Source organism: Gossypium raimondii, chromosome 10 (assembly GCF_025698545.1).
Source record: "Gossypium raimondii isolate GPD5lz chromosome 10, ASM2569854v1, whole genome shotgun sequence".
Lineage (NCBI taxonomy): Eukaryota > Viridiplantae > Streptophyta > Magnoliopsida > Malvales > Malvaceae > Gossypium > Gossypium raimondii.
The window spans coordinates 7,422,478-7,440,861 of NC_068574.1; the positions used below are offsets into that span (position 1 = coordinate 7,422,478).

General features: G+C 34.1%; 4 protein-coding genes across 6 annotated transcripts; 2 read left to right on the forward strand and 2 right to left on the reverse strand.

The window, feature by feature from the left end:
* Window positions 1–1,571: 1,571 nt before the first annotated feature.
* On the reverse strand, window positions 1,572–2,030 carry LOC105775228 (serine/threonine-protein phosphatase 7 long form homolog). The gene has a single exon (XM_012597758.1). It carries the CDS (start codon window positions 2,028–2,030, stop codon window positions 1,572–1,574), a length of 459 nt encoding a protein of 152 aa, XP_012453212.1.
* A 2,102-nt stretch (window positions 2,031–4,132) lies between these two features.
* Window positions 4,133–6,392, reverse strand: LOC105775789 (trihelix transcription factor ASIL2). The gene is made up of 2 exons (XM_012598299.2): window positions 6,177–6,392; window positions 4,133–6,073 (listed from the first exon to the last, which is right to left on the reverse strand). The coding sequence occupies exon 2, from the start codon at window positions 5,603–5,605 to the stop codon at window positions 4,403–4,405; it is 1,203 nt and encodes a 400-aa protein (XP_012453753.1). The 5' UTR covers window positions 5,606–6,073; window positions 6,177–6,392; the 3' UTR covers window positions 4,133–4,402.
* Window positions 6,393–6,718: 326 nt separating this feature from the next.
* On the forward strand, window positions 6,719–9,294 carry LOC105775791 (uncharacterized). Of its 2 annotated transcripts, XM_052622020.1 has the most exons (4): window positions 6,719–6,882; window positions 7,018–7,569; window positions 8,240–8,466; window positions 8,838–9,294. In XM_052622020.1, exons 2-4 carry the CDS (start codon window positions 7,346–7,348, stop codon window positions 8,843–8,845), a joined length of 459 nt encoding a protein of 152 aa, XP_052477980.1. In that variant the 5' UTR covers window positions 6,719–6,882; window positions 7,018–7,345; the 3' UTR covers window positions 8,846–9,294. The 2 variants fall into 2 exon arrangements, with proteins under 2 accessions (XP_052477980.1, XP_012453757.1); XM_012598303.2 differs by lacking the exon at window positions 6,719–6,882 and having other exon boundaries at window positions 6,889–7,569.
* A 6,605-nt stretch (window positions 9,295–15,899) lies between these two features.
* Window positions 15,900–18,260, forward strand: LOC105775790 (coatomer subunit beta'-2). 2 transcript variants are annotated; one of them, XM_012598300.2, is made up of 10 exons: window positions 15,900–16,012; window positions 16,287–16,307; window positions 16,446–16,507; window positions 16,583–16,637; window positions 16,774–16,810; window positions 16,908–17,233; window positions 17,305–17,436; window positions 17,533–17,681; window positions 17,763–17,831; window positions 17,917–18,260. In XM_012598300.2, exons 1-10 carry the CDS (start codon window positions 15,932–15,934, stop codon window positions 17,993–17,995), a joined length of 1,011 nt encoding a protein of 336 aa, XP_012453754.1. In that variant the 5' UTR covers window positions 15,900–15,931; the 3' UTR covers window positions 17,996–18,260. The 2 variants fall into 2 exon arrangements, with proteins under 2 accessions (XP_012453754.1, XP_052477979.1); XM_052622019.1 differs by having other exon boundaries at window positions 15,905–16,012; window positions 16,215–16,307.
* Window positions 18,261–18,384: the final 124 nt, after the last annotated feature.

Genomic DNA, 18,384 nt, shown 5'->3' on the forward strand with positions numbered 1-18,384 from the left:
AATATTAAAAATAACTTTTATTTTATTAAATTAAACAATATAAAAATAGTTTGTACAAATATATTAAAAATATAAAAATAAATTACTATTAAAATATTAAAAACAACTTTTATTTTATTAAATGAAATAATATAAAAATAGTTTGTACAAATATATTAAAAAAATCAATGTTGGTACCAGTCGGAATCAATACCATATGGGGGTCGTCGATGGTTACACGCTGGATTCTTCCTTGGTTCAGCTTCCGGCGAGGGTTGTGGTTGTGGGTGTTGGGAGGATGACCCACCTTGATAGAATAAAAAATGTGGAGGTGTTTGCATCACCCACGGTGAAGGTGTTTGAATCACATAAGGCGATGGAGATTAGTAATGAGAAGAGCTCCCCGACGGCGCCTCGTGCGATCCCTCCACGACGATGGCCTATATATCATCGGTTGAGTCAGAGTCATCAGGAAAGGAGATGCACTAGGCCATACATTCCAACCTAGCATAGGATTGGGAAAAGGAAATATATAAATGTTAGGATACATATAAGGGCTAGGATGCGCACCTGGCATAATCTAAAGAGGCTGTGATGTGGGTGTCGTCGATTGAGGTGTTAGGCCCGAGGATTGTGTGGGCGCTGTTAATGGGCCCGTGCCGTCATCCCTTCTCATTGGATTTAAAGGGCCCCGCCGTTCCCTTTCGACACAAATTTGCCGATGCATCTGCTCTTCCGACAATAAATATGGCTTGCTATGGATCCTAAACCATGGCATGTAATCCGACGTACACGCTAACTCTGGAACGATGATCGGTTCTCGAGTAGGTATATGATCATATCGATTTTTCCATATTTCGATATATTCCGACTAAAATACCGGCCAATTCATATTTGATTGCCGTAAATAAATTTTGTGCTCATCATCGAGCACCTCCGGTGCCACGGGAATTGGTTGTCGAAATCCAAATTGCCACAACACTCTATCCGTCTGGTGCATCTCCACGGTAGCATAGTTAACCAATAGGGCCTTCACATGCCAAATGTTCAGATTTTGAAAGAATTCATCCGGAATTACTACATGAATTTTCAGATCCTCGTATGGTGTCCATTGAAACTATATGAACATGATAAAAATATTAGTTATATACATAATACTAAATGCTAAATATGGAACGGCTATTTTATGTATATATATTCTATTTAGTACTTACTTGCGCTTCCAGCCGTTGGTCTAATAAAAGCCGTATATCTTCAAGAACGGTAGGTATTCCAACATAAATCGCCGAATGATTTCTCCTTATTAAATAAATTTTTAGCATACAATTATATTTTAAATCTATGTAATAATTGTACAATCTAATATAAATTTTATGTCGTTATGAGTGGAAATGTATATGGGTGGTCCACTCGATGACGTAAAAATGGAAAGCGAAACCTAACCCATGATTGTAGTAGTGATAGACAACCTCCGATTTTGGCTTTAGTTGGTGGCGTCGCCCCGCACATCTCCCGGTACAATGTTGCCAACACGGCAGACCTCCAACTAAATTCGCCAGCTGCTCTAAAATCAACGAGTTTCAGTAGCCACCTCAGATTACGAGGTTTCGTGACAAGTATAACATCAGATAACCTCCAATCATCTCAAGAATGTATGCTCGAGCATATCGTATTCTTTCTACTTCAGTCGAATCATTCCCCGGCTCTGGGATTGTGTCTCGTAACCAGCCCATCTCGATCCAACCTCCATAAATATTATCCGGAATCGCACGCAAAAGATCGTAGCATACGGCTCCCCAATCAGCAGATTGAACGGACCCGGTGAGTGTGAACCCATTCACCAGCAATCCAAATTGTAATTGCACGTCTTCCAAAGTGATGGTACACTCTCCGCATGGAAGATAGAATGTGTGTGTCTCAGGTCTCCATCTCTCTATCAACGCGCTGATGAGTTTCGGGTCCAACTTGCACCCTCGGCCTATAGTGGCCACGTGCCAAAAACCCGCTTCTCGCAAGTAATTCTCTATCAACGGTGATGGAGGACCGGACATATTACGAATATAGCATTATAACACTCGTTCTACAGACTGTTATAAAAAATTATAAAATAAAAATTAATTAAAATTACATAAATGAAAAAAATATTAAATAATATTGAAAAATTAAAATTAACCTTTACCATTCCCATTTGTTCGACGGATATATGTTTATGATCGAGACGAATTAATTCCCTGGCCATTGCTAACACGATCAAATTATTTTGAAATTATAAAAAAAATACTAATTCAGAAAAAAATTAAAGAGAGCTTTTTTGCCAAAATTAAAAAGAGCTTTGAGAAATTTAAGAGAAATTTGAGACGAAATTGAAGAAATAATGTGTGAAAAAATAGGAGGGGGTTTTGTAGGTTTTTTTTTACCGTTGGGGAGTCAAAAAATCAAATAGCCGTTGGGGAAAAAAATACGGGCTAAAATGCGTCCCTAGGGGAGCGATTTTTCCACGCTAGCAAAGCGCGTTCACGTGGGCGCGTTTTATGTTGACATGGCAAAATTGCTCCCCTAGGGACGCGTTTTACTGAAATTTTCCCAAAAAAGGCTCTTACGTGGATGTCTTTTGCTAAAATCAGCCATTTCTGATAAATAATGAAAAAATTGGTCCATTTCCGTAAATAAAATTGTAAATGGGCCTTGGTAAAATGGTTCGTTATTTGTTTATTTACCCCATATTTTCCTGAATTGCGGAGAAAATGATATATGAGAAGGAAGTATTAATTCAATTTGTTATGGTTGCTCGTTTGGTTAAGTTGCTTAGATGTTTATAGCTTTAAAGCCACCAGCTGCGATCTGATATGCAAAGTTGGGTGCTGTCAATGAAAATGATGAGGCCTTCATTTTTCGAGTCGATTCATTTAGACTCTTACTCTCTCTGAGAGGATCAGTCAAGCTAAGAGGTGAGTGAGCTTTCCAAAGAGCCTTTTCAGCTTTTGTATGTGCGTGTTTGTGTTTCTTAATAGAATTTGTGTCAAATTGGCTTTTACCCGTTACGTTGGTAGCTAGGGGCCGACATCCAACAGCAAGTACTCTATATATATGATTTTGTCATTCGCAGGGGAGGAGAATGGATTGCAGCCTACATCAAATATGATACAACCTTAATAGATATCTGTTTTAAGCTAGATAAGATTTGAGCACAAGTCCAGGAGATGAAGGGACTAGGCTTTATGGATATGTTGCGCTTTTTAACTGGATGACAGGCAGAATTAAATGAGTGAGATGGACAATAACATATTGGGAAGAAACAAAACAACAAATAAAAGGTACTGCTCTGCATTTATCTTACATAAGAAAAATGAAAGGGTTGGATGAGGTTCTGAAGGGAAGTGAATTAGCCACACATTAAAGCTGGGGCTTGTGGTCTGCGATGACCATCATAAATGAAATAAGAGATTAAAAGTAGGAGGAAAAAAAAGATGATTCAATTGTTTAGATCAGAAGTTAAAACAGAGGCAAGGGATGAAAAGAAAAAAAAAAGATGATAGGCCGAAATAAGGACAACGAAGCAATGGGACAAAAAATGAGCAAGGAAGTGAGAGGGGGAGTGGGGGAGGGGGAGAACAAGTCGAAGAAGATGAGAAACAAGCAAGGAAAAGGAAGAAAATGGCTGCAAAAAGCCAGGTTAGGGTTGAAGAATGAGATTAAGACAAGGGTAAAAGATTGAAAGTGATTGCCCATGCAAATAGCGAGGAAGAAGCTCTCAAGCGAGAGACAATTGGGTATCCTTTTTGGAACAACCAGTGCTAGAGTTATATGTTGAAAACATTTTGTAAAGTGTGAGCGTACTATTGAAGTAATGATCAGAGGAGCTTCTAGGAAGGTGTTCTTTTCTTGTCAAACAACATTATAGGTACCATTAATCAGCTCTTGAAGGATGTTCCCATTCTTAGAAATAATTACATTAATCAAGTGGGATAAATTTTGGGTAATGGTCATTTTGCCTCTCTTCCTCATATACCATGTATTTTTCTCTGTTTTCAAGTCTCTCCTTATTGTATTCTAGTTGGAGAAAATTGAGGATTCAAAACTCCTATAACCTGTTATGTATATTTGAAATGTCTATCAATTTTGAGGACAACTTATGCAGAAAAAGAAACTCAACTAGACAAGAACAAAACATCTAGGCACTTGGCCATTCATTCACCTTGAAAAAATGACGCATCAGTTAAACTATAACATGGAATGGGAGTAATGATCTTCACTAAATTCAGTACAAGTTTCTACTTGATTTTGAATGATAACAGCATGTATTCCGTGTTATTATTGTTTATCACAACGGCATTTGGCAACAGGCTCCCATATACCATACAACAACATTTAACAGCCAAAATCTGATGAATGTTATAAAGAAGATAACTGGGTTTTGCATATATTACCCACTAGCATTCTCACCGGAGGCATCATTCGCCTCATTCTCACCATGCTGTAGTTCCGCAATTTCAGCCTGGGCTCTCTCCATGATCTGCCTCTTCTGCATTTCCAACTCCCTGTGAAAATCCATTCTCATCTTCTCCAATTCCAACATCTGCTGCCTTTTACTATTCTCAATTTTTTCATATATGTCGCTGAATTTCTGGATAGAATCTGCAAGCAATTTGACTGAAGAATCCTCGCCAGATTGCCTCCCAAATCTTCTCTTTTTAGGTGGTAGTCCATCTGAGACATCCTCCTCACTGTCAGCGAATTCAGAATTGGCTGGACTATCCCTCATTTCATCCAAACCATTTGCTCGGTTCAAATAAACTCGAGGGTTCATAAATACGTATTCACCCGAGTCAAATCCGCAAGAGAGACGACCCTGCTGTGGAGGAGTTGACATCAGCATATCCATCTTCTTGAAATAAACCCATTTGCTAGTGGTACCACCAGTCTCTGTCAGCATAGCCTTTTCCTTTTTATATTTCTTCTTCAATGTATCCAACCGATTCCTGCATTGTGTCTCAGTCCTTTCAATCTTCGAAATCTCTGAAACCTTCTCTGCAACTTCTTGCCATTCCTCGGTTCGCAGACTCTTCCTCCCACATTGCAAAAAGCAGTCACCCCAGGCATCTAGCAAAACCAATGTCTCATGCTCAGTCCAATCCGTAAGAGAATTCCTCCCACCATATGAGGACTTTAACACTGATGGAGCTGAAACTGCTGGTGCTGGTACTCGAGGAGCAAATTCATAACTTGACACCAAACTCTTCAATTTCCTCTTTTTTGGGTGCCTCCCCAAGTTGGCAACAACATTCTTTCGATCATCACCACCTTCATTATAATCATCCTCATCATCATCATCATCAAGCAAGTCATCATCTTCGTCGTCGTCATCATCATCTTCATTGTCGTCATCCATGCCTTTTCCTACATACCGGACACCATTACTTCTGTTAAGAGTTTCCTCTTCTTCTCCCAAATCCTCCACTTCGTCCTCCCCATCTTCATCATCGTCAACATATTGATTCCTAATTGGTCTAGAACTCGGAATATTTCTTAGAGGAAGCTTTTGGCGATTTGAAGAACCATACCCCTGCTGGTAGCTAACACCAAAAGGATTTGGAGGATATCTAGCATCATCCTCAATGTCATCCATTAGAACCAAAAACTGAGCTCAACAATGAGACAACCCTAAAGTATCCTTAACAATCCAAGCCAATCTCAAAAATAAAATTTCTAATTGGAGATACTTCCAATCCCCAATTTGCTCTTCCCCATCCAATCAATCTTTGACAACAATACAACAATCATTATTGTTTTGCCAATTACAATCCCCACTAGCACTCATTAACATTCCTAAAACCCTCGATTATTTTTCTTGATAAAAAGGAAAGAAGTCATTATTGAATCAAATAACAAAAACCCATAACAGATTGATATAAAAAAGGGAAAAAAAAATAAGTTTTTCAACTCAAAATCAAGGAATTCTTAAACTTTCAACACACAAGTTCACAAAATTCAACCCCCACCATGTTTGTTTACCAAAAACAAAAAAGGAAAAGCCAATAAAAATTCAATTTCCTTTCTCTCTTGTTACTTTCCAGCTGTTGATCACTGATTCATCCTTCACCAACCAACAGAAAAAAGAAAATCAAATTCCAATTAAACACATCACCTCAAAATCAATAAAATAACCCTAATGTCAAATCAGACGATTCATAACTTACCTGGAAAGTTCTCAAAAATGCTTATAACTTCTCTTAATCATCAAACTTTTAATTGAAGCTCCAAGAAACCCCTAACTCAAAAAATTAAGGCAAATTGAAAGGCTTCATTTCTATTTCTCTCAGGAAGAAGATTTAACACGAAAAGAGAATAAAAAACAGACACTGACGGAGGCGAGTGTAAAATCTTGGAAGAAAAAATAAAAGGGGTAACTGAGAGTATAAAACGAGGATTGCTGCAATTGCACGCCTTGTTCGTAATATGATTGGATAACAGGCCTTGATATTTAGGAGCCCATTTGGGTAAGTAGATTGTTAAATGGGTTTTCATGATAACGTAGGCACTGGGTTGTTTTGTCTTTTCATTTTAACTTCTTGGTTTTCCAAGTGAAATCAAAAGTTTTCAGCCCATTGGGTGAAAGGAAAAGCTTGATTCTTTCGACAAGAAGAAATTAACTCGGCTTAAAGAAAAAAAGAGAAATTAACTTTCCCTCCGTTGAAATGTAGCTGACTGTTACAAACAGGTAAAAGAATTACTACAAAAAAAAATTAAGCTTCAATCCCTCTCAAAAGAAGGTTCCACGGAGGGTGGAGTCCAGCTGAGCTGAAGCTTTATAATATTTTATTAATATGAAAAAGAAGGTTCTTAGAAGCGAAAATTGCAGAATTTGTTAAATGGATACGCCTCTCCCCTCTATCAGCCTCCACGGTCAGTTTTCAATCTTTCAACTTTTTTTTTCTTTTGAATCAAAACCTGTATTAGTTTTTCTCAAATAACAGCCGGTTTTTTATTCTCACCTTCCTTCCAATATAAGGCATTTAGGCTCGGGTTTGTTTCTCTCAGGACTCACTGATTTACCAGATCCGAGTTCACCAAGTCTCAATTTTGGGCACACTGGCGTTGAATTTTCATTCTCCAAAAAACTGGGTTTTTTCTTGTAACTTCGAAAAATTCCAGCTGGGCAACCAGTGGTTCTACTAATCCCTTTTTTGCTTCTGAGTATTAGGGTTTCCAAGAAAAAAAAAGCATTGGAGGAACTAGTTCCTTTTTAGGGTTTGACACTTGGGTATAAGGAAAGTTTTAGTGTACATTGAGGAATTGGTTTGAAATTGTTTGGGTTTTGTGCTGATCTGGGAGAATCCGGAATTTGAAGGGGTATTGAATTGTAGACATGTTCTATGGTGCGGTGGTATGGGATCCTTGGCTTATTGTAGCCCAAATTGTTTGCCTTCAATGTTTATACTACCTTACTCTTGGAGTTTTCTTGTCGTTTCTTGTTGGCATTCGCGTTTCTCGTATGAGTTTGGTCTATTTCTTTGACTTTGCATCGGTTACTACCTCTACCGTTACAGGCTGGTGTGTCATTGCTTCCTTTCTGCTCAGCTCAATTGCGGGGTGAGAATACAATTTCAATCTTGTCTTTTATAACTATGATTCATTTGTATGCTTCTTCAGGTCTGCTATCTTGAAATTTTGATTGTATTTATAGAACAAATGCTAGGGTTTTAATTTGCTGCATTTCAGATTTATTACTTATTAAATTGGCTTGAACATGAATACTTGATTTCATATATGAATGATATTTAAAAGTTCTGCAGAACTAGGCTTAACTTATTTAAAAACTAGTTTGTGTGCTTTATAGCACCTTTGGGTTATGATTTAACTAAAAAATCTCCATTTCTCTTTTTTTTTTTCCCTTGATTATAGATTTGAGGACTGGCTTGGATCAATGTACGGATTACATTGTATAGTTGTGATATTTGTCTGTGTCATTTGTTCTATGTTATCTATAAAAGTTAACATAAGAATATCTAAGCTTGAAAAGTTATTAATTATGGTTATTTTTGCTTATACAGTTTGTGTCCTGTATGAGGGAGGTGTTTTTAGTTCTGAATTAGTATACAGAACTAGATATTGCTTCTGTGAAGAACGTTATATTTTATATGTTCAGATACATGTCACTTAAAGTAAATTATATAAGAAGTTCTGAGATGATAATAATATTTGGCGTTTTCTAAACTGAGCTCATTTTAACTTCAATTTTGCTTTATTTGGATCTATGCAGCGCTGGGTATATGCTTTATTTGATTGAAAGGGCAAAGAAATGCTTAGATTTTTCAGCCACACTCTATATTATACATCTTTTTATATGCATCATATATGGAGGTTGGCCTTCCTCAATAACATGGTGGGTTGTGAATGGTACTGGAGTTGCAGTGATGGCTTTGCTAGGTGAATATTTATGCATTAGACGGGAACTCAGAGAGATTCCCATAACACGATATCGATCAAGTAAGAAATAATTCCTATATATGTTAAATTGATTTCTTAAGATAATTGTAATGTAGAATATATATATATATATATATATATATATCCATGTTATTCGTTCTTGCATTTGTCAGATTGCTATTCATTGTCCTGCTCTACTTAATATATTCTGTTCAATGCTTTTTCTGCCACATTAATTCTGTATCTGGTAAATAAGCAAAAGAATAGAAGTTGTTGAACTATGTCAAGTTAAAACATAAATGATTCAAAGACTTACCTGAGACCTTTCTAGTTTGTGGTTGAACTTAGAATTTACATTTGCTCTTTTCAGTTAAAAATTCTTTCTTTGGCTCCTCAATTGTAGTATATTGACTGACTTTTATCTGATGCAGATGTTTGACTGATAAAGAATCAGGTATGAAGAAATTCCTTGTGGCATTAAAATACATTGTTTCCCACTGCTTTGAAGGATATAATTATTTAAAAACCAAATATAATCCGCAATGAGAAAGATGAAAGAGAGCAACCATGAAAGTTTGGGATAGTGGTGCTGAGGTGATATGAAGCTGAAGGCATATGCATTTGGGTTTGACCTTTGAGGACTGTTTTCATATTTTAGCTGCATAGCTGATTAGTTTTTTTAGTTTTTTAAGTCTGCATATGATTAGATAAATTTGGGGTTATCTGACCTAAGTATTTTCTTGATCTACAATTTATTTATTTATTTTTTTCCTTTTCTGGTTTCAAGCATTTGCCACACATGTTAAGTATAAATGATGTGATTTGCTAGTGGATAATATCTTTGATTTTAGGGTAAACTTCTAAAATTAGATATTTTTATTTTGATCACTCCAATTTATTTTTTGTTAATTAAATTGATCAAATTAGTTGCTCCACGTTAAATCCATTTACTCTTTATTTCTTAATTATTATTCTTTCCTTATTTTCTTCTTTCTTTTTTTCTTACCTTTCTCTCTCCTTTCCTTTTTCCCCATATTCTTCCTCAAATCCAACACACAAATGCAATGACAGTTATCCCAAATGAAAATCCAGAATGCTGAGCGGAATGAGCAACCGTTGGTGTTTGAAGTGGCTACGAAAGCAATGTCGATGATGGAAATAAGCAAAATCCATATCAACAACAAACCGTGTTGTGCAGTCTGCAAGGAGCAATTCTGGTTAGGGGTCAAAGTTCTGAATATACCTTGGGATCATTTTGTATCATTCCAACTGCATACCCTCATGGCTTCAATTATGAAACTCAAGCATTGTTCGTTGCCACGAATTACCCGCCAACGTTGACGGAAATGAAGGAGCCGAAATCGATTGTGTTTATTCAAATTTGGATGAGATTCTAGTTGGGCGGATTGTTTGAAGGTTACCCGGCAAAGGGTTTGCAATGGATAAGTTTCCAAGAAGAATTAGAGGAAGCGGAGAGAATAGAGATTTTTTAATGGTTTACACAGAGGTGGACGGTGGTTTTAGCGATGGAGGGTTGCGATAAAGGGTTTCATGGGTTAACCAAGGTCCTAAAGGAAGGCAAAGAGGACGGTTTTTTTTTTCTTTTCTTTTCTTTTCTTTTGGAGACTTTTTTTGGCGAGAGGATTGTTTTCCTGGTTCAAGTTCTAATTTTAGGTTAGTTTCTAGTTATTTTTAAACCCTAGATTGTGAAATCTCAAATCATACGTAAATATTGAGGAAAAATAAAAATGGGTGTCTCTCAATTTACTATATTTTTGTCAAGAATAAAAATCTAGGGTTTAAAAATAACTAAATGTACTTAAAGAGAATGGAAAAGAAAGAAAGGAAAAGAATTAAGGGAAGGAAAAAATAAAATAATAAATAAATGTACTTAACCGTGGAATAGTGAATTGAATAGTGGAGAGATTAATTTAGTTAATTTAATTAACAACAATGATCAAATTAAAAAAATAGAGCAATAAAAAACTTAATTTTAGAGTGATTTTAAATAAGAAAAGATCATGATTATGAAATGAAAACCAAAAGCCTTGAAGGTCTATAGCCATAAAATTTCGATACCAAGTACGCTTAGAAGACATTGAATTATTGGTTTTTTTTTTATTAATGTCAAATTGTTTTTCAGTATGTTATATGTTCTCGATGCTCAGGTCACTCGAGCTTATGGGTAAATACGATGTTACTATTTTATAGGCTCGATCAGTAAATAAGTTAGTACTATTTTATTTTTATACATTTATAGAATATTTTATTCTATTTTGATATCTAAATTTTACATTTTGGTATTCAATAGTTAACGACGGTAATAAAAAAAAGTTCGTTAATCAAAATGTGTCATGTTATTAATGACATGACAAGTTAATCAATAATGATTGATGACCTTTAACTGATCAATATTATTAAAAATGAAAAAATAGTAAAAGTTATTTTAAAAATTTAAATTTTTTAAAAATATTAAAAGTTGAAAAATCTTAAAATTTGTGAAATTTTATTAAGAATTATAAAATTATAATACTTTTTTAAAAATATAAAATTATTGAATTTTGTAAAATCTATTATCAAAAATAGCACAATATTATTCAAATAAAGAGATTAAAGATTCATCCCTCATTGCAATGACAAATTTTATGTGTTATTTGATTAATTAGGCCTCACTATCTAATTGAAATTTTTTCAATAAAATGTTTGGAACATTTTGGTAAATAAACTAAACTTTAAATTAAAAACAAGCATTGAATTCAAATTTTAGAAGACAATTTTAAGAAAAAAATGTAAAAATTCAAATCCTCGAGATTATCTGGTATTCGAGCCAAGAAAGAATAGGTAATTCTAAATTTTGGAGATCTTCAATTTTATTTTCAATATTTTTGAATTCTGATTTAACTGTCTTTGTTAATGTATTGTTATTTTTGCTGAGTATTGATACACAGTGTAGTTAGCCGTGGGTTAGGCATGTTAAGGACAGAGTATCCCTATAGGCAATTGTAGTAATCTAGAAATTTTGATAGTAGAACCCCCGGTAGGAAATATGAAAACAAAAAGATGTTTCTTTTCTTTAGAAGAACCAATTCTTTTACAAGCTTTCCCTCCAACCAATCCCAAAAGTCTGACCAAACCTCAAATAACATTGTTAATGAACAAGAATAACATTATTAAAATGTTCCCCAAAGATTTGATAATTGGACTCCCCCAAGAGTTTCAACAAACAAAATTTATAAGAAAACAACTTTTGAAACTTTAAATGTTTTTTGTAGTTATGTTATAAAGACAAAGGAAAAAAGTTTACCTATTAAAAAAATATAAAACAATCCATTATTAGATTATTTTTTGGTCACCCAACTATGTTTTTTCTAAAATTGGTTACCCATCTAATCAAGATTGTTTTTTGGTCCATTTTTGTTAATTGTACTAACGAGAGAGTGATGTGGCAGTTGAAAACTAGGTGCAATAACAAATTTAGCCTTTAATTTTTACATATTATATCGATTTAGTCATAATTTTTAAAAAAACTAATCCTAAAAATTTATAAATGGTCTCAATTTGATCATAATTCTAAAAATTTTAAAGAAACATATAAAAATACATAAATATTTTTTAATATATAAATTAAAAATTATTGACAAATAATAATATATAAACTTTTAAAAATATAAAAATACATAAATATGTTTTAAAAATAATAATAAATTTAAATGTTATATTAATGTAGTAGAGATTCTTTGTCCACTAGTGCTGGTGGCGGTGGGAAGTCTACTACTCCATTCTCAAACTTGTATTGTGCATCGCCACCCTCACTTTTCTCCACAAAATTTAATGTGTGTAAATAAATATATAGTTTTCTTTCAAAATATTTACGTATTTGTATATATATATTATTTTTTTAAGAAATAGGATTAAATTGAGAATATTTGTAAATTTTAAGAGTTAATTTATTAAAATTATGATTAACTTTATATAATATGTAAAAGTTGAAGGCTAAATTTATTATTATACCGATTTTTTCTAACTACCATGTCAGCTTGTCATTTATGATTTTAGCTGGAGTGATCAAAATGACCGAACTATATAAAGTGGGTGCTTAAATTGTAATTTTTTTTATTTTGGGTGTCTAAAATGAAAATATTTTATAGTTGGGTGACTATCTGTGCAATTTACCTTAAAAAAGCGAATGTTTGAAATTAATAATAATAAAAGGTATGTATTTTCAAAAAAAATTAAAATGTATTTAGAACACAAAAGTGTATTTAAAAATAACATAGAATAAATAATGAAACGTATTATAACACTCCAGTTCTGGTAGGTACAAGGTTTGGCATATAGTCCTAAGGTAGTATGCTTAGTAAAGTAGTTTTCGCTCAAGTACATCTTTCGGCATATAGAGCGAGTGTGTACAGTTATGTGGTCAAGTTAATAAATTGTCCTTGTTAGGTGGCTATGTTAATTGGAATAAGATCAGCGGCCAAGTAAAATGGTATCAAGAGTATGAGTTCACGTCAAGGATATAGTGCGCTCGTTAACTGTGATATTGTGCTAGTTACAAGGTAAGTTGGCTGTGAACCTAAATAGTTAAAAGATAAGGTGATACTCAATTAGGTTTTAGGTTGTAGACTTTTTGATAAGACAATTCAGTAATGATGTGATATTTGTCAAGTTCTCATAAGGACCTAGATTATAATAATGGATATTCAAGTTTGGGAAAGAGGAGTTCTCTTCTTCTTTCTTAAAAAACTATGATTATATGAGGTTTGAAGAATCGAAGAAATTTCTTTAAGCTAAAGTTGAGATCCCAAATTTTATCAGTGATTACCTCATGTCAAGGTAAGTTTTATGATTTTGCATGTTATGCTATGAACGAGTAGGTCTGTAAGAGTGCATGAATAGTAAGATGAAGAAGTAAGCCTTTGTATGGGGTTCATCTGGGTTTGAGATGATGGTAAGGTTATTCGAATGAGCTTTAATGATGTTCCTCTATTTTATAAGTAGTGGTGATTGTAATATCTTGATGAAGGTTGGATCTGGAGTTCAAACTGCTATCCATGGTTGTCAGGTGAATCTTTAAGCTGACTCTTGCATGAATACTATTCATATGAGATATTTCTATAGAAACTGATGAACGATGAAATCAAAGATAGAAAAGTATATTATGATGGTCATGCAACTATATGAATGATTGTTGAGGATAGATCGCATGTTATCGTATAGAATGTGAGAAGTTTAGGTTTGGTCGTATATGTGTCTTAGATGTACATTATGGGTATGCTTTGTGAAGAGTAAATTGTGGTTTTTAAAGACGAATGTGAATTGTGTCAATGCATGAAAGGTTTGTCAAGTGAGTCTGTATTTGTTTACCGCGGTAGAGTCTAAAAGGGTCTGTCAGGACTAAAAACACGATCTCTAATATAAAACTTGAAGGATGGCACCTTCCAAAAAGAACTAAAGGACGGTGATTACCTAATGGGGTTCTCTGCGTGTCCCAAGACGATAATGGGCAAACCTCACATAACATGAGTTTAGGCAAATTCGTATTGTAAACACGTCAGGAAAGGAACGTCTTTGTGGCAAATTATGAAATGAACGTCTTTGTGGCGTAATATGAAAAGAACGCCTTTGTGGTGAAGCATGAAGGGATAGTTTCTGTGGCAAACCCTGCAATGATAGCCCTTGTGGCAATAATTTGAAAGATAAGCCCTTGCAGCACACTGTGAAGGAATAATTTACATGGAGAATTATGAAACAGTGCCCTTGTGGCATATCATATTGAGGCTGTCAATGGTTTACCCTAAACGAATGATTCATGTGGCGGATTTTGTATCAAACTATTTTGGTGCGATTAGTATGGCTTGTAAGTGTGATTAGAAATATCAAAAAGGCACAGTGTCTTCATGGGCTACAGTAAAGTGTTATGCAAGACCATGATTCAATTGTGAACAATGAAGTGGTGAAATGATGGCTTAACATTACGTATACAAGAGTAATAGTGTTTTGGTCGAATGCACCTCTATAAAGAAAATGGGTAAAGACTTATGAAAAATCAGATAGAAAAAGGTAAGTAGCGTACCGATGATGTTGATGGATAAGTAATGAGTTCAGTGTAGGCCATGATATTCATAAAAAAATGATGAATGAAGTTCTAAGAAAAATATTCACTAGAAACAAGTTGAAAACCAGAATAATAAGAACATCATAACAAATCTTCAGTAACAATGTGCAAGCATTGTGCAGGTAAAGGACATTTTCCTCACTAAGTTCTTACGAACTTATTTGTGTGTGATATATTATAGGTAAGTTGATACGAGTCTGCGCCAAGAGGGGTGATGCCAAGACTACGCCAAGAAGTGGCATATCGAGTCATTATGCATACAGAGTGAGTTAGCGGTGCATTTAAAGTTTAAATTGCTACTTAGAAATCCATGTTTTGGGTATCTGTAATAGATTAAGTTTTTAATTAAGGTATTGTTGCAATTTAATTACCTCGAGTTGAAGTTGTAATTACTTGTTGTATTTGCTTATTTATTATAGTTTGAAATTTGTAATTAAGTAAGTTGTAATTATCTGTAAATTGTATGAGTAGATTATGCTTGTGCCTATATTCGTGTGGTAATACCCAAGATCCGGTTAATCGGATTAGATTGAGGGCATTACACGTATGGTTTGTAACTAATTAATAATAATACATGCAATATATACAATATTAAAAAATAGATTAAATTCTGAGTAAAATAAAATTTAAGCACATAAATACCATATTAATGCACTACGATTGTTTATCATGATCTTATCAATCTTTGGTTAATGTCGAGTTAACTTGTGACACAAAATGAATGTAATAAAGTATCTTGATGAAATAAAATATTTATAATAAAATTAAGATGTATAAAATAAATTAAAATAAAGTTTTTATTGAGTAGTAAAATTGAAGTTTTATTAATAAAATTTGTATGGATTCAAATACTATCACATGTAATTTTTATTGATTTTAAAAAATAAAAAATAAAATATCTTCAAATAATATAATTTATTTTAAATATAAAAAATATTTTCGTAATTTTGGTAATTGAAAATATTCACGAGGCAAAATGTTCTTTATTTTGGGTTAATGGCAAATAATACACGATTTTAAAACTCATTTGAGAGAGCCTTGAAACGATCGAAACATAAGAGATCCAAAAACATGGGACTACTTGCCGGTGGTGACTAAGGAAGCAAGGAACCCTCCTTCTCTATTATTCCTCTATCATTTTCACGACGCCTGCTTCCCTGAAGGAACCCGATTTGCTCCTTCATTTTTTTTTTTTTTTTTGTTTTATAACATGGTCAAAACAATGCACCTAATAAACCTAATCTTGACCGTTAATTCCAACGGACAAGATCGCATGGAATGACACTGCATAGAGGGAGACGGAAAAGTCTCTGGCGACTGTAAGATATTCGATAAATGCATGGTCATTTTCCTTAATGGCAAAGCTTCCCCATACTATATATACAGTTACCGGCTTCTCCAATTTATATGCTCTCAATCCGATTCATTGATTACAAGCAAGTATTTCAGTTTTTAAGCATATTTCTCTTTTACAGCTTCAACAAAATGGTGAGACTTTAGTTTCGTATTTCCTATATTTCTTCTACTGAGTTTTAGGGTCTATTAACTTTGTTTTATCCTAAATCAACATAAACAAATTATCAAGTACCATGACGTATATATATATATATGTGTATGCATGATTAAACATAAAAGAATTCATTAATCATATGGATGAATTCTTAACAAAATTTAACTGAAATGTATGTAGGTGTCAACTTTTCGGTGATAATTTAATTTGTGTTTTTGCCACTTTTTTGCATGAATATTTGGAATGAGGCAGGCCCACTCACTTAAATTTGAGGTATAGGACCATTATAATCTTCTCTTTCTCCTTGTTTGGAATATACATATACACTTAATTATGTAGATATAATGATATATATAAGATGAAGGTGATTTACTGATCATTCAGTTTGATGGAAATTTATGTTTTGGGCAGAAAGAAATGGTTCAAACTTCAGAGAGGGTGAAATATGTGGATCTACATCCATCCAAACCATGGTATTCATTGAAGTTTCTTAATACTTTCCAATTGCAATTTTCAAGGTTACTAAAGCTAGACAAATTTTGGTGCAGGATTTTAGCCGCTTTGTACTCCGGAAATGTTTGTATTTGGAACTACCACTCACAGGTAAGGCAATTCTAATGTTGTTCCCAGCTGACAGTACATATAGTTGATGAGGAATTAAAACACAAGCTTGTTAAGCTTTTTAACATTACAAGGATTTTTTATTTTTGTTAATACTAACTCGAATTTCCATCTGTAGAAAATAGAAAAGTCCTTCAAGGTCACTGAATCACCAGGTATATCTCTAATAAATATTCACATTTCTAGCAATTTTCTCTAGTTAGGGATATATAGTCTCTAACGTGCATGTAAATAAAAATGTGGGAATTGCAGTAAGATCAGCCAAGTTCCTAGTGCGTGAAAACTGGATTGTTGTTGGAGCTGATGATGGACATATTCGTGTATACAACTATGATACAAAGGAAATGATCAAAGACATCGAGGCACATACAGATTACATTAGGAGTCTGATTATTCATCTGACCCTTCCGTACGTGTTATCGTCATCGGACGACAAGCTTATAAAACTATGGGACTGGGAGAAGGACTGGATTTGCAGTAAGGTGTTTGAGGGCCATCAACACTATGTGATGCAAGCTGCTTTCGATCCGAATGACCTCAACACTTTTGCAAGCGCATCACTTGATGGCACCATTAAGGTACGTAACAACAATTAGTTCTGAATCGAAATGTTCTGTTTATGTTGTCTGAAAATGTCCCCTATTTTCAGATTTGGAATATGGATTCTGGATCTCTAGATTTTACATTGGATGCTCATTCAAAAGGGATTAATTGCATTGAATACTTCATGGCCGGTGATAAACCGTTTCTGATCAGTGGTTCTGATGATTACACTGCTAAGGTTTGTAACAAAAAGTTCTTAGTTACGGAGACATGCATTTTCAGTTATAAATTGCAATCCGATCTCAACTATGCTGTTGAATATGATGATAAATAGGTATGGGACTATGAAACCAAATGTTGTGTCCAAAAACTAGAAGGCCATACACATAATGTTACTGCAACAAGCGTCCACCCACAGCTTCCCATTATAATTACTTGTTCGGAAGATGGAACTGTTCGTGTCTGGGACAAAACAAGTTACAGGTGAGTTTCTTTTGCCGTTAATAACTTTTGTTACATTCTACGATCATATAATGTCTGAGAATTTCGAACCCGAACTTACAGGCTTGACAACACATTGGCATATGGTCTTGAAAGAGTCTGGACTGTTGCTTACATGAAAGACTCCAGCAAGTAAGTTTCATGAAATTGGTTTCTCTCATAGACTTGTCGAATTTATAGGCAATTGTTTCTGGTTCTGACCCTGGTTTTATAACAGAGTCGTGTTTGGGTGCGATAAAGGGACGATTGTGGTCAAAATTAGTGGCTCTAATGGCTCCGATTCTGCTGATGTTTGACGGCAAGGAGGCGTACTGGATTGCATTGTTTATCATCAGCTTGAAGATGCAAATTTATTACACCGACCGGTTTCTATGTTTAGTGTGTGGGGCAACCAATAAAGGCTTCTTTGGTGTTGTAATTTATAGGCTCATATTTTGGCTTGTTAATGCTATAAAATTCCAGGGTATAAAAGTCCTATTATTGTATTAATCTATAAAAAAAATGCAAAATATTGACGCAATGCAGTTCTTATACATATATATATAAAGTATGTTATTTGGATATTTTATTTTCCCATTTTGTTTACAAAATGTATCCTTCAATTTCTTTGATTATGATTCCACCAAAAATTCCTTGCAATCCTGCTAATCTTTTCCACAATTGGTCTTCGCTTGAGGATTAATTT